Source organism: Jaculus jaculus, chromosome 5, assembly GCF_020740685.1.
Source record: "Jaculus jaculus isolate mJacJac1 chromosome 5, mJacJac1.mat.Y.cur, whole genome shotgun sequence".
Classification (NCBI taxonomy): Eukaryota; Metazoa; Chordata; class Mammalia; order Rodentia; family Dipodidae; genus Jaculus; species Jaculus jaculus.
This window is the reverse complement of record NC_059106.1, coordinates 84,639,258-84,657,501: the sequence shown is the minus strand read 5'-3', so window position 1 is coordinate 84,657,501 and position 18,244 is coordinate 84,639,258. Positions and strand designations below refer to the sequence as shown.

Genomic DNA, 18,244 nt, shown 5'->3' with positions numbered 1-18,244 from the left:
ATGCACAAGGGGGCATACGCATCTGGAGTTTGTTTGCAGTAGCTGGAGGCCCTGGCACACCCATTCTCTCTCTCTCTCTATCTGTATCTTTCTCTCTGTGTCACTCTCAAATAGATAAATAAAAATAAACAAAAAATTAAAAAAAGAAACAGTGGGGGCTGTAAAGATGGCTTAGCAGTTAAGGCGCTTGCCTGTAAAGCCAAAGGATTCCAGTTTGATTCCCCAGGACCCATGTAAGCCAGATGCACAAGGGGGCACATGCACCTGGAGTTTGTTTGCAATGGCTGAAGGCCCTGGCATGCCCATTCTCTCTCTCTCTCAACTTGCCTATTTCTGTATCCCTCCCTCCCTCCCTCTCCTTCTTTCTCTTTCTCTCTCTCTCTCTCTCTCTCAAATAAATAAATAAATAATAAAATATTTTTTGAAAAAGCCAGTGCAGCCGGGCATGGTGGTGCATACCTTTAATCCCAGCACTCAGGTGGCAGAGGTAGGAGGATTGCTGTGAGTTTGAGGCCACCCTGAGACTACACAGTGAATTCCAGGTCAGCCTGGGCTAGAGTGAGACCCTACCTCAAAAAAGAAAAAGAAAAGAAAAAAAAGAAATAGTGCAATTTATACATACAATGGTCTCAAATCTGCGCTGAGTTTGTATGATATGACTGACTACAGGGTGAGTTTCAGGTTAGCCTGGGCTAGAGACCCAACTTGGGGGTGGGGGGAACAGCAGTTCTAGGGTAATATAGCTATGAACAATTTTTCCTTATCACTATTTTACAGTTTCATAATATATAAATGTACTCCCCACCTTTGGGCATTTGCATTATTTGGCATTCAATTGTGTCCTTCCTGTTCATTGATGTGAGCCAGAGAGAAGATTTCTGACTGATATATCATAGACCCAACATATTGTCTGCTTCTCATAAGTAAGACTTTCTGGAAGCAAGATTTCTTCTTCTTTTTTTTTTTTTTTTCTAGGTAGGGTCTCACTAGCCCATGCTGACCTGGAATTCAATCTGTATTCTCAGGGTGGCCTCGAACTCACAGCAATCCTCCTACCTCTGCCTCCCGAGTGCAGGGATTAAAGTTGTGAGCCACCACACCCAGCTGGAAGCAAGATTTTAAGAGCTGCCTGTAATATGGTATAGCAGTTTCCTTCTCGTTACTTGGACAAAATACCTGACCAGAAGAAGTTGATGGAAGGAAAGGGTTTATTTCAGCTTATAGGGCTTTCTTTTTTTTTGGTGGAGGTCCATCATGGTGGGCAAAGTATGGCAAGAGAAGACTGTCAGGGGCTGTCACTTCTCCACAGCAGCTTGAAGGAAATAGTCTGAGTACTGGGCTTGGAGCTGAGCTATGTTACCCCAAAGCCTTCCTCCAGCAACACACCACCTCCCCACAATGAGGATCTACCTCTCAAAGGCCCAATAACCTTCCAAATTACCACCATCAGGAGACCTAGCATTCAAAATACATGAGCCTCAGGGTCTAATGCGGAAGAGGTGGCGGAAAGACTGTAAGAGCCAAAGGAAGGGTAGGACTCCTTACAACATGCTCTCTCCAGACATAAAATGGTCTGGATATCCATGACCTCATAGTGCCTGACATTACCTACACAAGACCATCATAAGAGGAGGAAAAAATCATGACATCAAAATAAGAGAGACTGATTGAGATGGGGAGGGGGATATGATGGGAGAATGGAATTTCAAAGGGGAAAGTGGGGGGGGGTATTACCATAGGCTATTTTTTATAATCATGGAAATTGTTAATAAAAATTGAGGAAAAAACCAAACAAAAATACATGAGCCTGTGGGGAACATTTTATTCAAACTACCACATTCTGTCCCTGAGCCCCATAGATTCATGACCATCTTATGCAAAATGCATTCAGTCTAACTTTAAATAGTCTTTGCATAGTCCCAAAACTTCAAAAGTCTAAGTGTGAGGCTGGAGAGATGGCTTTGTGGTTAAGGCGCTTGTCTGCAAAGCCTAAGAACTCCTGTTCAAATCTCTAGGTCCCAGGTAAGCCAGATGCACAGTGATGCAAGCATACAATGTCACATACATGCACAAGGGAGTGCACATGTCTGGATTTTGTTTGCAGCAGCTGAAGGCCCTAGCACATCTATTCTCTTTATTTCTCTCTGTGCCCCCCCCCAAACAAATAATAATTTTTTTTTAAAGTCTAAAGTCTCACATGAGACTCAAGATAGTCTTGACTATAAGCCCAAGTTGCAAAAGGTACTTACTTCCAACACATAATAGATATAATAGATTAAACATTATCATTTAGAAAGGGAGGAATAGGGGCTTGCAAGGAACGATTGGACCAGTGCAGGATTCAAAACCATCAATGCAAGCATCAAATCCTGCAGTTTCATGTCTGTCATCTAGGATTCCTGATGAAATCCTCTGGGTTCCAGAAGACTTGGGAAACACTGTGCCACTTGGTGACCATCCCATAGTCCTCAAATACCCCAAATCATGGGAGATTCACTTCAATTCAGAGTTCATCTTCACAACTCCCTGATATGGCCTCCATGAATGGGCTTCAACCCTGTTTTGCATTGTCTAGCCTAAGTGACTTTTATGAACCCTTCATAGCTTCCTGACTCAGTGTTTACTGCATTTATCATACTTTAGTACCAGGTGGGCAACATTGCCAAGTTTGTTGATTCGGGAGAAGTACATCTTTGAGGAGCAAGAAACTTCTTCAGCATTCTTACTTCAGGTACCCTACTTTCACAAGAATCAGCACTCCCAATGCAGAAAAGCCAGCTAACCCTCAGAGGTGGTAATCTCTTAAACAGTTACACACTTTCTTCTATGCCAAACTTTACAGCTTTCATATCCTTTGGCTCTTACTACACCAAGCATACCAGTCCAGTTCTGAATTCAACTTTGCTCAAGTTCTCAGGATACAAGCAGAATAATGCCAGAATAACACACAAACTGTCACTAACCCCATTCCAAATAAAGTCCTTTTTACCCTCTGAAGCTCACAAGCTGAAGCTTCACAGACCATAGTTCTCTCCACATTGCTACCTTTCAAACTTCCACTAGAGAGGTCCATTAAGCTCTGTTTAGATCTAGTCCAAAATTCTAAATCCTTGCTTCCTACAAACTAGTTCCAAAAGACTAAAACCCACATGATCAGAGTCACTACATCAACAGCCCTATTTCTCAGGGCTAATTTTCTGTTGCAGTTACCTTCTTGTTACTGGGGAAAAACACCTGACCAGAAGCAGCTGATGGAAGGAAAAGGTTTATTTCAGATTACTGTATTGAGGGGAGATTTCGTAATGGTAGAGAAAGCATGGCAACAGCAGACAGACAGGAGGCATCCGATCTTTGCAGCAGCTTGAAGGAAGTAGTCTTGAGTACAGGGCTTGGAGCCCCGGCCATGTTATACCAAAGCCTGCCTCCAGTGACACACCTCCTCCACAAGGCTCCACCTCACCTTCCCACATTACCACCAGTTGGGTTTAAGTATTCAAAACACATGAGCCTATGGGGGACATTTCATTCAAATCCCCACATATGGCACTAGTAGTTAATAAGAGCTAACATTATTTTTAGTATTTACTTTGCCAGGCAGAGTTATATTAGTTCAGTGAATCTTCACAACAGTCTTGTGAGAGTGTCGTTGCTGCTCTATTCAGACTATTTAGGGAGCTTCGGTGATCTGCCCTAGTTAGCATAGCTAGTAGATGATCAGAATTAGGATTGTACCCAGGTTCACCTGACTGTAGACACTGAACTCTGAGAAGGCCCACAGTTGGTTGGGGTGGGAAGAAAGAATCTGTGAAAAAAAAACAGGTTATCTATATATACCAGGTACATCTTGAGAAAAATAATTTCAAGGGTCATAAAGGTATTAGAATTATTCACAGAAGTATACAAGTATTCAGATGTTATTAAGAGTTATAGTTTAATCCAAAAAGATACATGGCATCAATTTTTTTTGTTGTTGGTTTTTCGAGGTAGGGTTTCACTGTAGTCCAGGCTGACCTGGAATTCACTATGTCGTCTCAGGGTGGCATCAAACTCACGGTGCTCCTTCTACCTCTGCCTCCTGAGTGCTGGGATTAAAGGCGTGCGTCACCACGCCCAGCTTGATTTTTTTTGTAATCATATACTAGTTAGAAAAAGTATTTCAGCTGGTCATGATGGTACACATCTTTGATCCCAGCACTCAGGAGGCCTAGGTAGGAGAATAACTGTGAGTTCAAGGTTACCCTGAGACGACATAGTAAATTCCAGGTCAGCCTGGGTTAGAGCAAGGCTCCACCTCAACCCCCCCTCCGAAAGTATTTTAATGTTTTCTTTTCCCTCTCTGTTATCAAAAGCATAATACTCAGAGCACTGAAAGTTGTCACTATTGAAAATATTACCCACTGGGGCCCTGGAGAGATGATTTGGTGGCCAAGCGCTTGCCTATAAAGCCTAAGGACCCCAGTTTGAGGCACAATTCCCCAGGACCCACATTAGCCAGATGCACAGGGGGCCACACACATCTGGAGTTTGTTTGCAGTGGCTGGAAGCCCTGGCGCGCCCATTCTTCCTCCCTCTCTGCCACTTTCTCTCTCTGTCACTCTCAAATAAAGTTAAAAAAAAGAAAAAAGAAAGTATTACCCACTGGGGACTAGAGAGATGTCTCAGAGGTTAAAAGAGCTTACTTGCAAACCCTGATGGCCCAGGTTCAATTCCCCAGTATCCACATAAAGGCAGATGCAGAAAGTGGCGTGGGGTTCATTTTCAATGGCAGGAGGCCCTGGTGTGCTCATTATCCCTTCCGCCCCACTAATAACCAAATAAATATTTTGAAAAGATTACCCATATGTCACAGCATATTTATTCATTTGTTTCAGATTTGGCAACAGTATTTTTCAGCAAAAGATACAGTCTACGCAGTTATTCCTGTAAGTATTTTGAGGAGATATGATAGTATTACAGCATGAAGATCAGGACTCCAACCTTGTTGGGTAGTTGGCTTTCCTTATCCTGAGTTTATGGCATCTTGAGACCTTATATTTTACAGCTCTGAGTTTTGTTTTGTTTGGTTTTTTTCTGAGGTAGGGTCTCACTCTAGCCCAGGCTGACCCGTTATTCACTATGTAGTCTCCAGGTAGCCTCAAACTCACAGTGATACTCTTACCTCTGCCTCACGAGTGCTGGAATTAAAGGCATATACCACCACACCTGGCTTTGAGGGTTTTTATTATACCCTAAACACCAAAGATTGGATATGGTATATTTATGGCTTTTGCTTTCCTACTTCTTTGTTTAGAAATATCTCTGAGTCAAGTTTCTAACAAGGGAAGATGGTATGAATTTGTGTTTCTGAGTAATTTCCAGATGTATTTCGTTACCATTTTTCCAACTAAGCTGCTAGAAGTTAAGACAGAGCTGGTAACATAGCTTTCTTCTCTTCTTGCCTATAAACAACATAGATTTTTCTCTTCCTGAAATTGCTGTGTTGGAGATAACCACTGACCATTTCTTGGCCCTGATGGTCTATGAGTAGAAAGGGATATTACTGTCTTCTCTGGTTAAGATTTTGTCTTGGGCTAGAGTGATAGCTCGGCAGTTAAAGGTACTTGCTTGCAAAGCATGACAGCCCAGGCTCAATCTCCCAGAACCCATATAAAGCCAGATGCACAAAGTAGCACATGCTTCTTGAGTTTCTTTGAAGCAGGATAAGGCCCTGGCATGCCCATACTCACTCTCTGTCTCTTTTAAAAAAAAATTGTTTCTTACCCTAAAGTACACTGCAGAACACAATATATTTTCTAGATTTACATGAATATGATTAAGAAGGAAAACATATACATAGGATAAAGCTAAACCTTTTTACTGTTATGGAGGTTTCCCTATCTGTTTTTTAACTTTTCTTTGTTTATTTGAGAGAGAGAATGAGTGCTTGAGTCAAACCTGGGCAGTCAAACAAGTGCCTTTAACTGCTGAGCCATTTCTCCAGCCCCCCTTTACTTCTTAAAACACACATACCTTCATAAATTCAACAGCCCAAGCAGTTTTCATTGCACTTGTTACAATATCAAAAACCTATTGGAGCTGAGTATGATGGCATACACCTACAAGCCTAGCATTTGAAAGGAAGAGGCAGAAGAACTGCTCCAAGTTCAATGTCAACTTGGGCTACATAGCAAGTTACAGGATAACCATAACTACATAGTAAGACCCTCTCAAGAAACCAAAAGCCAGCTGGAAGTGGTAGAACATGCCTTTAATCTGTACTTTTCATTGCATTTTCAATCTTTTACACAATTTCATTGTTAAACAAGCCTTCTCAGTTCTCCTTTGTATTGACAGAGCTCCCTAAAGGGTTTGGAGCACTGGAGCACTTAGTCACACATAATTTGTACAGTGAACAACAGCAAAGCATATATCTTTTCCAATCTTTCTGTCATCACAGTGATTTGTAATTGGTAGAACATAGGTTGTTTTAGTTGTATAGTTCTAGAATCTAGTCTTGTCAGGTTTAATTGTGATGGTGGACTTTTCATGTTTTCCTGTTTGTGAATTAGTTTTATTCTTTTCTAATTTACAGAAAGAGAAGTTTGATTTGATCTGGAAACGTTCTCAGTCTTGCCCAACAGTAAGTTTGTGGTGACGATGTAAGGATTGCTTATGAATGCTTCCAAACCAGGTGTTTTCCAGCCAGTCCCATCATGTTCTATACAATCTCACATTATTATTATGGGTTGGAGAGATGGCTTAGCGGTTAAGCACTTGCCTGTGAAGCCTAAGTACCCTGGTTCTAGGCGCGATTCCCCAGGACCCACATTAGCCAGATGCACAAGAGGGTGCACACGTTTGCAGTGGCTGGAGGCCCTGGTGCACCCATTCTGTCTCTCTGCCTGTTTCTCTCAAGTAAATAAATAAAAATATTTTTTAAGTGTTATACTGTCATAAAGAGGAGACATATAAATTAATGAAACACAATAGAAGTTTCAGAAGTGGACTGACCTATCTGTGCTGGGCTGTCTTTCACCAGAAGTTGCCAAGTTAATCTTTTCAACAAATAGTGCTAAAATAAGTGGATACTTATGTGGGAAAAATAATGAATTTCCACCCTTACCTCACATTTCATGCAGATTTGACTCAAAATACATTATAAAGCCAGGTGTGTTGACTTATGCCTTTAATCCTAGCACTTGGGAAGCTGAGGTAATAAAATCACTGTGAGTTTGAAGACATCCTTGGCTACAGCCTGGGCTACAAATGAGGCCCTGCATCAAAAAATTAAAAAAAAAAAAAAATAGGACTGGGGAGATGGCTCAATGGTTAAAGGTGCTAGCTTGCAAGGCCTGATGGCCTGGGTTCAATTTCCCCAGTGCCCACACATAAAGCCAGATGCACAAAGTGGAGTATGCATCTAGAGTTTGTAGTGGCAGGAGGCCCTGACATGCCCATACTTGCTCTTGCACTTGCTCTTGCACTTTCTTTCTCTCTCTCTCTCTCTCTCTCTCTCTCATATAAATAAATAAAAAGCATAGTGAAATCCAGGTCAGCCTGAGCTAGAGTGAGCTCTTACCTCAAAAAACCAAAAAATTAATTAATTAATTAAAATATTATAGATATAGGGCTGGGGAGATAGCTTAGAGGTTAAGGTGTTTTCCTGCAAAGCCAAAGGACCCAGGTTTAATTCACCAGGACCCATGTTAGCCAGATACACAAGGGGGTGCACACATCTGGAGTTCGTCTGCAGTGGCTGGTGGCCCTGGTGTACCCATTCTCTCTTTCTCTCTCTTTCTTCTTCTTTCTCTATCAAATAAATAAATAAAAATATTTTTAAAAATAAAATAAAATACATTTAAAAGATATTGTAGAAGCCGGGCGTGGTGGCGCACGCCTTTAATCCCAGCACTCAGGAGGCAGAGGTAGGAGGATCTTGAGAGTTCGAGGCCACCCTGAGACCACATAGTGAGTTCCAGGTCAGCCTGGGCTAGAGTGAGACCCTACCTCGAAAAATTAAAAAAAAAAAAAAAAAAGATATTGTAGATATAAATGGAACTAATAAAAGAAAATAAAAAGGGAAATCTTACATTTGGTTTGGCAAAATTTTCTTAAGTATATCACAAAAAGTACAATCTATAAAAGGGAAAATTTTTTTGAAATAGGTCTCATCAAGAGTAAAATATTTTGGGCTGGAGAGATGGCTTAGCCATTAAGCGCTTGCTTGTGACGCCTAAGGATCCCAGTTCTAGGCTAGATTCCTCAAGACCCATGTTAGCCAGATGCACAAGGGGCACATGTGTCTGGAGTTCGTTTGCAGTGGCTGGAAGCCCTGGTGTGCCCATTCTCTCCCTCTCTTTCTCCCCCTCCCCCCTTTTTCTCTCTGTCGCTCTCAAATAAATAAATAACAATAAACCAAAAAAAAAATTTTAAGTAAAACATTTTATTCATATGCCTATGTTCCTTGCAGTATTATTCGCCATAGCTAAAATGTAGAAGCAGTCCAAGTTATATTTAAAATCTTACAATGCTAGACATGGTAGCATATACCAGTACTTGGAGGCAAAGGTAGGAGGCTCACTGTGAGTGCGAGGTCAGTCTGGACTAGAGTGAGACCCTGACTCAAAAAAAAAAAAAAGTTGGAATGGAGTGATGGCTCAGTAGTTGGAGGCGCTTGCTTGCAAAGTCTGACAGCCTGAGTTTAATTCCCCAGTACCCACATAAAGCCAAATGCACAAAGTGGCGTGTGCATCTAAAGTTTGTTGCAGTGGCAGAAGACCCTGGCATGCCTGTACTCACTGTCTGTGTTTTTGTCTGTGTCTCTATCTCTGTCTAAAGTAAATAAATAAAATAAAATAAATCTTATAAATAAAGAGAACAGGGCTAGAGAAATGGCTTAGCTATTAAGGAGCTTGCCTTTGAAACCTTAGGACCCAATGAGAAACCTTGTCTTTAAAAAACTTGAATTTAAAGAGCAAGATGCAAGATTGTCCTCTGGCCTTCACACATGCATATGTTCTTGCACACCTGCACATGTCTGTACACATGTATACATGGAAGAGGGCTAAAGAGATGGCTTAGTGGTTAAGGCACTTGCATGCAAAGCTAAAGAACCCAGATTCAATTTCCCAGTACCCACGTAAAGCCAGATGAACAAGGTGGCGCATGCATCTGGAGTTTGTTTGCAATGGCTATAGACCCTACCATGCCATTTTCTCTCTCTCTCTCTCTCTCTCTCTCTCTCTCTTTGTATCCGCTTCTTTCTCTCTTCTCTATCTCTCTACCAAATAAACAAGTAACATAGAAGAAAATGACAGACACCAAATACAGAGTATTCTGAATGAAATTGGAAATGGTCTTTAAATCATATCTTTAATGCTTTTTTTTAGGTTGAGAAATATGGGTGTTTGTTATAGTACCACATATATGAATTTCATAATTTAAAAAGTGTTTTAAAAGCCAAGCATACAGGCTGGGAATGTAGCTCAGTAGAGTGGTTGCCTAGCTTGCATGGATCCCTGGGTTCAATTCCCAGCACTACATAAACCAGGCATAGTCACACATACTTGTAATCCTAGCACTTAAGAAGCAGGGGCAAAGGGAATCAGAAGTTCAAGTTCATCTTTGGCTGTATGCCTAGTGAATTTGATGCCAGCCTAGGATATATGAGACCTTGTCTCAAGGGAGGAAAAGTTAATCATTAAAGAAGTTTAGTGGTTGGTACAAGTGGTTAGGCATAGAGAAAATGACTTCATTTATTCATCTGTCTTGACATGTGCATCTTTTCCCCACAGTTTCTTTGTGCACTACCAAGAAGGGAAGGTTATGAGTTCTTTGTAGGACAATGGACAGGTACTGAGCTCCACTTCACTGCGCTTATAAACATTCAGGTAGGTGGCTTGTGCTCTACAGAATAGAAGGAACAGAAGAAAGAGGCCTACACTTTGATGGAATCAGGAGCCCTTCCTGAGAGCTAGGGTACGGAATACTAACTTCCAGCAATACTTGCTGTGGCACTGATGAATTGTCACACACTAAATAGTGACTAGTTTTCTGGCCCTCACTTAATGCCAAGACATTAGAACCCAGAACACCTTATCTGACTACATCTGGTATCCTTTGTCTCCTTCCCAGAGGAACAACTTAAGTGCATGTGCTTTACTTAACAAAAATAGCTAAGTCAAGTTATTATCTCTTTACCCAATGTGTATTAGCCCATTGAGACAAGCTCCCTGTCTTAACTGTGTTTTATTAACCAAATCAGCATCTTTCAAAGAGCTATGTAAATAGTTTTCATTTAATCAATGTTACTTTATTTGCTCTCTTTTTTTTCTTTGTTGTATTCCCAAATACTAGTAAAAATCTAGATTCAGAGTTAATATTTTAAATCATAATAACTGGAACTGGCATTCTGTATTTGGAGCCCACATCTGATTCAAATAAATGTATTATATTGGTTTTAAAGTTGGGGCAAAGGGTATAAAATAGAATGAGGGAGCATATTTTCACATTGTTATTTTATAATAATTTATTGAGTATATATTATATTAACCAACACTTATTATATTCATTATGTAATGGGTATTTTATATGCATTGTTAGGTAATTATCATAAATATGCCATGAAATGGTTATTATTTCTATTTACATAGAAGAAAGTGAACTTAGAGAAGTTAGTTCACATTGCTAAGTGGTAGACTGGGTTTGAGTCCAGGTTATGTGACTCCAGAGCCTATGAACCTAATCATTGGATCGTAGATCTACAAGAAAAGGACCCTGTCCTCATGAAGCTCATATCCAAGTATAGGAGGAAAATTAAAAGCATAAAAACATGGACAGATCAAGTGTGGTAGCACATGCCTTTAATCCCAGCACTCAGGACATAGAGGTAGGAGGATCACTGAGTTTTAGGCCAGCCTGAGATTACATAGTGAATTCCAGATCAGCCTGGATTAGAGTGAAACCTCACCTTGAAAAAAAACAAAAAGTATGGAAAGGAATGACAGACACCAAATACAGAATAGATGTTAACTCTAGAATGAGATTGGAAAGGGGCTATAGACGGATTTTCAACTTGTATCTCTAGTAATTTTTTTTCTTAGATGGATTGAGAAGTATTGTGTGTTTGTTATGTTATCACCTATTAATTTCATAAAAACCCTCAGGAAGGGTTCTTAGTTCTTCTAAAATATGATTCATATCTATTGGGATTAAGATCAAAATGATCATTATAATATTAGAAGTCTATTTGAAAGTAGTAAGAAGCTGAACTATTAAGAGTACCTTGTTGCCCAGTGTGGTGGTGCATGCCTTTAATCTCAGCACTTCTGAGGCAGAGGTAGGAGGATCACCATGAGTTCAAGGCCACCCTGAGACTACATAGTGAATTCCAGGTTAGCGAGACCCTACCTGGAAAAACCAAAAAAAAGAAAAAGAAAAGTACCTTGTCACTAGTTAGATATGATAATTAAAAGGATTCTTGCTTAGATTTTAGAGATGAAGCCCAAAGATTTGTTTTTGAATGTACTCTATGTAAAGACTTTAGCTTTAAATTCAACCTCTTTTCCTGGTCTCGACTTGAGCTCTGGTGACCACTGCACTGGCCATACTTCATGAATTTATGCCTCCCATTTTTCTCTTGCTCTTATCAGATTCTATGTTAAAATGGCATCTGAGAAAGCTGGCCCCTGTGCAAACTTCGAGTGCTTGCTATAGCTTAAAAGAGCTCAGTCTTCTGAACCAGCCAAGGGGAGTGGATTTCAGCTATGAAATGTACTAGTTCATAAAGGTGGCAGTTACATAGGCACATTGCTTTCTTTAGAACTTGATTTGGTAGCTGCTTGTACCATTTTGTTTTTAAATATATAACCACAATGAAGAATTCACTGCCTTTCATAAACATTCTCAGGGAAACAAGCCAAACCTTTTCCAGTGGAAGACTTACAAATAACACTGTGCAAACTGATAGTTTCACTATGCTTCGCAGGCCTGACCTCGCCCCCACATACCAGTCCTCCCTCACAAGCCAGCCAGTAAATGGGCTGTTAAGAGCTAGAATTTTCTCTACACTGTTACTTTGGAATTGTAGTTTGTTGTGCTGGTACCTGATTGAGCTTTGATGGAGTGTTCCTCCTGTTCCTCCTTGCAGACCCGAGGGGATTCTGCAGCTAGCCAGCTGATTTTATATCACTACCCTGAACTTAAGGAAGAAAAGGGCATAGTGCTGATGACAGCAGAAATGGATTCCACATTTCTGGTAAGAATCAACATTTACCTTTTTGGATTTACTTCATGGCCTTGCCACTGCCTCTCTGGTTTTATGTGAGTGGCTGGAGAATTAAGCCCAGACCTGCAGGCTTTGCAATCAAGCATCTTGAACTACTGAACTCTCTCTCCAAGCTCTATACTTTGTTTCTTATAGTTGAGAATAATTTTGTCTTTCTCACATTATTCCAAGTTGAAGTTGAAGTTAGCATAGATTTTAGCTACTTATTCAACAACTCTGAAATTCCCACACTCTGAAAATAGTTTTTTGGATTTTTTTGTTGTTGTTGTTGTTGTTTTTGTTTTTTGTTTTTGTTTTTCAAGGTGGGTCTCACTCTAGCCCTGGCTGACCTGGAATTCACTCTGGAACCTCAGGGTATCCTCAAACTCATGACACTCTTCCTATTCTTCCTACCTGTGCCTGCTGAGTACTGGGATTAAAGGCATGTGGCACCATGCCTGGCCCTAAAAGTAGTTTTGTTTTTTTTTTTTCATTTTTATTTAAAAAAGTAGTTTTTTATTCCATTTGGTCATAAAAATTTACCTGTTTTAAAGTCATTTGGGCCAGGTGTGGTGGTACATGCCTTTAATCCCAGCACTCAGGAGGCAGAAGTAGGAGAATCACTGTGAGTTTGAGGCCACCCTGAGACTACAGAGTGAATCCAGGTCAGCATGAGCTAGAGTGAAACCCTACCTTGAAAATAACTAAATAAATAAAGTAATTTGGGAGCTAAGTCTTCACTTAAACTGAAGATTTGTATGTGTTCACTAGGGAAGCATTAATGTGTTTAATTATGAGGAGTTATATAATGCATAGTTATGTTATCTTTACCTGTACCTATCTAAAATCTACCAATTCTAAGCCCAATACACACCTGGCCCTGGGGATTCCACACAAGAGATCATGGACAAATAAATGACTTTTGAAGTAGAGGGATGAATTCAAAGTCAAGAATAGTCCTTTTATCCTCCTCCCCATGGTTCATGCATACAACATTCACTGTACATAGAGATTCTGTTTCCTCCTTTTCCATTCCCAGTTAAGTCACTACTGTACACGCTAACCACATGCCCATAGCTCATGATGCTCATTGTGTGCTCCCTGTACATCAGGTGCCAGGAGCACTTTTATGTTTATGCTCCATTGTTTCCATTTTATTTGTCTGACAGGGGTGGTTCAGGGTACTCTTAAGATAGTACATCTTTAGATCCATTACAAAGCCACTTATTTTCCTCTTAACCAGCTGCATAGTGAGAAAGAAATGATGTTACTCAGCTAGTTTCTCACAGGAGCAGTAGGCCCCAGTGGGGACTTACTTTCCTATCAGTTAGTCCCAAAGTTGTCCAGTCTTGTTTCTCCATTTTTTTTTTTGTTTTTTGTTTTGCTTTGTTTTTTTGTTGTTGCTCTGAAACCATCCTATCCATCACACTTAACTGAAAGTTACCCAAAGTCCTATCTAGAAATACATATTGCCATAACTGAGGTAGACAAGATTATAAAAAGAATAGTTATGGAAGGAAAAATTAGAACCTCACTTATAGATGTTAAATCTGAAATGTCTATTAGTTATTCAAGTAATAGGCACTTAGATATATGAGTCTGGTGTTCAAAGGAAAGGCCTAGCTTGCAGATATAAATATGGGAGTTATCAACACAGATTGTGCTTAGAGCCACTGACTGGATGAAATTATCAAGGAAATAAATGAAGAAAGGAAAAGAGGTCTAAGAACTGAGTCCTGGAGAGGTGAAGAAGCATCAGCAAAGAAGATTCAGAAGGAATATCTGTGATACAGGGGGAAATTCACATGGTAAAATGCCTGGAAGCTAAATTAATATGTTTCAAGCAACAGGAGTGTTCAGCTGGCCAAAACTCACTTGCATATAGATAGGGGAAATGAAATGAAGACTGAAAATTTAGTATGTCTTACAAATATGGGAGCATTTGGAAACCTTTCTAAGAGTAGCTTCAAAGAATGGGTTAAATTGTAAGCATGTCTGAAATAAAAATTATAAGAGGATAGGAAGAGAAGTTAGGAAAAGTAAACATAACACTTTAACTTTTTTTTTGTTTATTTTTACTTATTTGAGAGCAACAGAGAGAGAGAGAGAAAGAGGCAGATATAGAGAGAGAATGGGCGCACCAGGGCCTCTAGCCACTGCAAACCAAACTCCAGATGTGTGTGCCCCCTTGTGCATCTGGCTAATGTGGGTGCTGGAGAATCAAGCCTTGAACCGGGGTCCTCAGGCTTCACAGGCAAGCACTTAACCGCTAAGCCATCTCTCCAGGCCAAACATAACACTTTAAAGGGAAGGAGAAAGTATAACATTAGATGGAAAAGAGAAGTAGAAACAAGGATGCCTTTATGTTTTAAATATGAAATAAATAACATTTGTATGATAATAGGAAAGATCCAGTGGAGAGAAGAGAGATCAACTACATAAGACATAGAGGAAAAGTAACATTTTGATTTATTTACGGCGGGGGAAGGGGCAGAAAATGGGCATGCCAGGGCCTCTAACCATGACAAACAAACTCTGGATGCATGTGCCACCTTGTACATCCAGCTTATGTGGGTTCTGGGGAATTGAACCTGGGTTCTTAGGCTTCACAAGCTATCCCTCCAGCACAAGAAGTAATATTTTTGAGCGGACAACTCTGAGTTTGATATTTCTCCAAAAGTATATTAATGGAGAGATGCTAACATGTGAAGCCACAGATACAGTTAAGTGGTACAGGTAGTGGCCTATAGAAGTGCTTGCCAGATTGCACTGTGAAAGATAAAGGCCATCAGCTTAGAGTGGACATGGGAAATAGGTTTAGATATTTGAGTCAAAAGAGAGAATGTGGGGCTGTATAGCTTGGCTTGGTGGTTAAGGGCACTTGCATACAAAGCCTGCTGACCTGGGTTTGAATCCCCAGTACTCAGGTAAAGCCAGATGTGTATGGAATACATTTGTAGCCATGATGCACCCATACTTCCTCCTCTCTCAAATAACAATTTTTAAAAAAAAGTATAAAATTGTTTGCTAACTATAGCTTGCAGAGTAAATCCAACCCAGTGCTTATTTTCTTATACATAAGTTAGAATTTTTTTCTATATATTTAACTGGGTAAGCGGGAAAAAATAAGAAAAATAATAATTCATGACATGAAAATTATGAAATTTAAATTTCAGTGTCTGTAAGTGAAGTTTTATTGGAACATACCTATGCTTTTTCATTTACATATCACCTGTGACTGCTTTAGCTCTGTAGCAGAGAGTTGAGAAATAATAGACTACATTGGTATGCTCTCCAGAGCTTAAAATATTTACTGTTTATAGTTGGGCATGGTGGCTCATGCCTTTAATCCCAGCACTCGGGAGGCAGAGGTAGGAGGATTGCCATGAGTTCAAGGCCACCCTGAGACTACCTAATGAATGTCAGGTCAGCCTGAGCTCGAGTGAGACCCTACCTTGAAAAACCAAAAGAAAATATATGTATATATATTTATATATATTTACACACACACACACACACACACACACAGTTTATAGAAAGTATTTGCCAATCCATGGTCTAGGAAAATGGAAGAGTGATGTTCTGTGCAGGTAGGCTAATTTAACTAGGGTTGTGTGTTAGCCAAGCAGTATGGTGAAGTATTTGAGAGGCCAAGAAGCTAAAGGTAGAAAGCAAAAGAATGTTTAGAATTATTGACCAGAAGATTAAAGCTGTGTAAAGAGGGAAATGAAAATATAAAGGAGATTAGACACAGAATTGTGGGGTTGAAGATTGTTGGAGTTAGGAGTAAACAAGAAAAGTAAGAAATAGTAGACAGGGCTGGAGAGATGGCTTAGTGGTCAAGGTGCATGCCTGTGAAGCCTAAGGACCCAGGTTCAATTCTCCAGGTCCCATGTAAGCCAGATACACATGGTAGCACATAGAATTTGTTTACAGTGGCTAGAGGCCCTGGCGTGCCCAATCTCACTTTCTCCCTCTCTCTCTCTCCCTCCCTCTCCCTCTCTCCCTCCCTCTCCCTCTCTCTCCCTCTCTCCCTCCCTCCCTCCCTCCCTCCCTCCCTCCCTCCCTCCCTCTCTCTCCCTCTCTCTCTCTCTCTCTGTCTCTCTCTCTCTCTCTCTCTTTCTGTGTGTCTTAAATAAATAAATAAATAAATCCTTTTTTCTTAAAAAAAGAAATAGACAAAGTATAGATGTTTCAAATTGAAATTTGGAGTGAATACAGTGGGTTGATTTGACTATGGCAAGATGACAGAGATTGTGCTGTACTTTTTGTCTTCAACAAAGCTCAGCATCTGACCCTATTTAAAGTATATTTTAGAGGACAAAAGAAGCCATTATAGATTATGCTATATTTTTTTATTTCTTCAACTGAGAATTAAAAAGATTGTATGTGTATACATATATATTTATTTATTTAGTGCTAGGATTGAATCTGTGCTTGCAAGATAAGTACTGTGCCTCTGAGCTATACTCCAGCCCCCTTTAAACTGTTTTTTTTTTTTAATTTTTAAATTTTTATTAACATTTTCCATGATTATAAAAAAATATCCCATGGTAATTCCCTCCCTCCCCACCCCATACTTTCCCCTTTGAAATTCCATTCTCCATCATATTACCTCTCCATTACAATCATTGTACTTACATATATACAATATCAACCTATTAAGTATCCTCCTCCCTTCCTTTCTTTTCCTTTATGTCTCCTTTTTAACTTACTGGCCTCTGCTACCAAGTATTTTCCTTCTCACACAGAAGCCCAATCATCTGTAGCTAGGATCCACATATGAGAGAGAACATGTGGCTCTTGCTTTCTGGGCCTGGGTTACCTCACTTAGTATAATCCTTTCCAGGTCCATCCATTTTTCTGCAAATTTCATAACTTCATTTTTCTTTACCGCTGAGTAGAACTCCATTGTATAAATGTGCCACATCTTCATTATCCACTCATCTGTTGAGGGACATCTAGGCTGGTTCCATTTCCCAGCTATTATAAATTGAGCAGCAATAAACATGGTAGAGCACATACTTCTAAGGAAATGAGATGAGTCCTTTGCATATATGCCTAGGAGTGCTATAGCTGGGTCATATAGTAGATCAATCTTTAGCTGTTTTAGGACCCTCCACACTGTTTTCCACAATGGCTGGACCAGATTGCATTCCCACCAGCAGTGCAGAAGGGTTCCTGTTTTTCCACATCCCCGCCAACATTTATGATCATTTGTTTTCATGATGGTGGCCAATCTGACAGGAGTGAGATGGAATTTCAATGTAGTTTTAATCTGCATTTCCCTGATGACTAGTGATGTAGAACAGTTTTTTAGATGCTTATATGCCATTCGTATTTCTTCCTTTGAGAATGCTCTATTTAACTCCATAGCCCATTTTTTGATTGGCTTGTTTGATTCCTTATTATTTAACTTTTTGAATTCTTTGTATATCCTAGAAATTAATCCTCTATCAGATATATAGCTGGCGAAGATTTTTTCCCATTCTGTAGGTTGCCTCTTTGCTTTTTTCACTGTGTCCTTTGCAATGCAAAATCTTTGTAATTTCATGAGGTCCCATTGATTAATCTGTGGTTTTATTGCCTGAGCAATTGGGGTTGTATTCAGAAAGTCTTTGCCAAGACCAGTATGTTGAAGGGGTTCCCCTATTATTTCCTCTAGCAGTTTCAGAGTTTCAGGTCTGATGTTAAGGTCTTTAATCCATTTGGACTTAATTCTTGTGCATGGCGAGAGAGAAGAATCTATTTTCATCCTTCTGCAGATATATATCCAGTTTTCAAAACACCATTTGCTGAAGAGGCTGTCTCTTCTCCAATGAGTATTTTTGACATTTTTATCGAATATCAGGTGGCAATAGCTACTTGGGCTTACATCTGGGTCCTCTATTCTGTTCCACTGATCTACATGTCTGTTTTTGTGCCAGTACCATGCTGTTTTTGTTACTATGGCTCTGTAGTATAGGTTAAAATCAGGTATGGTGATACCACCAGCCTTAT

At 39.9% G+C, this 18,244-nt stretch overlaps 1 protein-coding gene across 1 annotated transcript in view; it reads left to right on the top strand.

The window, feature by feature from the left end:
* The window catches only part of Atpaf1 (ATP synthase mitochondrial F1 complex assembly factor 1), a 42,587-nt gene that overhangs the window by 10,952 nt on the left and 13,391 nt on the right, over nucleotides 1-18,244 (top strand). Inside the window, exons 5-8 of the mRNA XM_004672140.2 lie at nucleotides 4,872-4,922; nucleotides 6,572-6,619; nucleotides 9,774-9,869; nucleotides 12,128-12,235. Coding sequence (XP_004672197.2) covers nucleotides 4,872-4,922; nucleotides 6,572-6,619; nucleotides 9,774-9,869; nucleotides 12,128-12,235 — 303 coding nt within the window. The remainder of the gene's footprint in view (nucleotides 1-4,871; nucleotides 4,923-6,571; nucleotides 6,620-9,773; nucleotides 9,870-12,127; nucleotides 12,236-18,244) is intronic.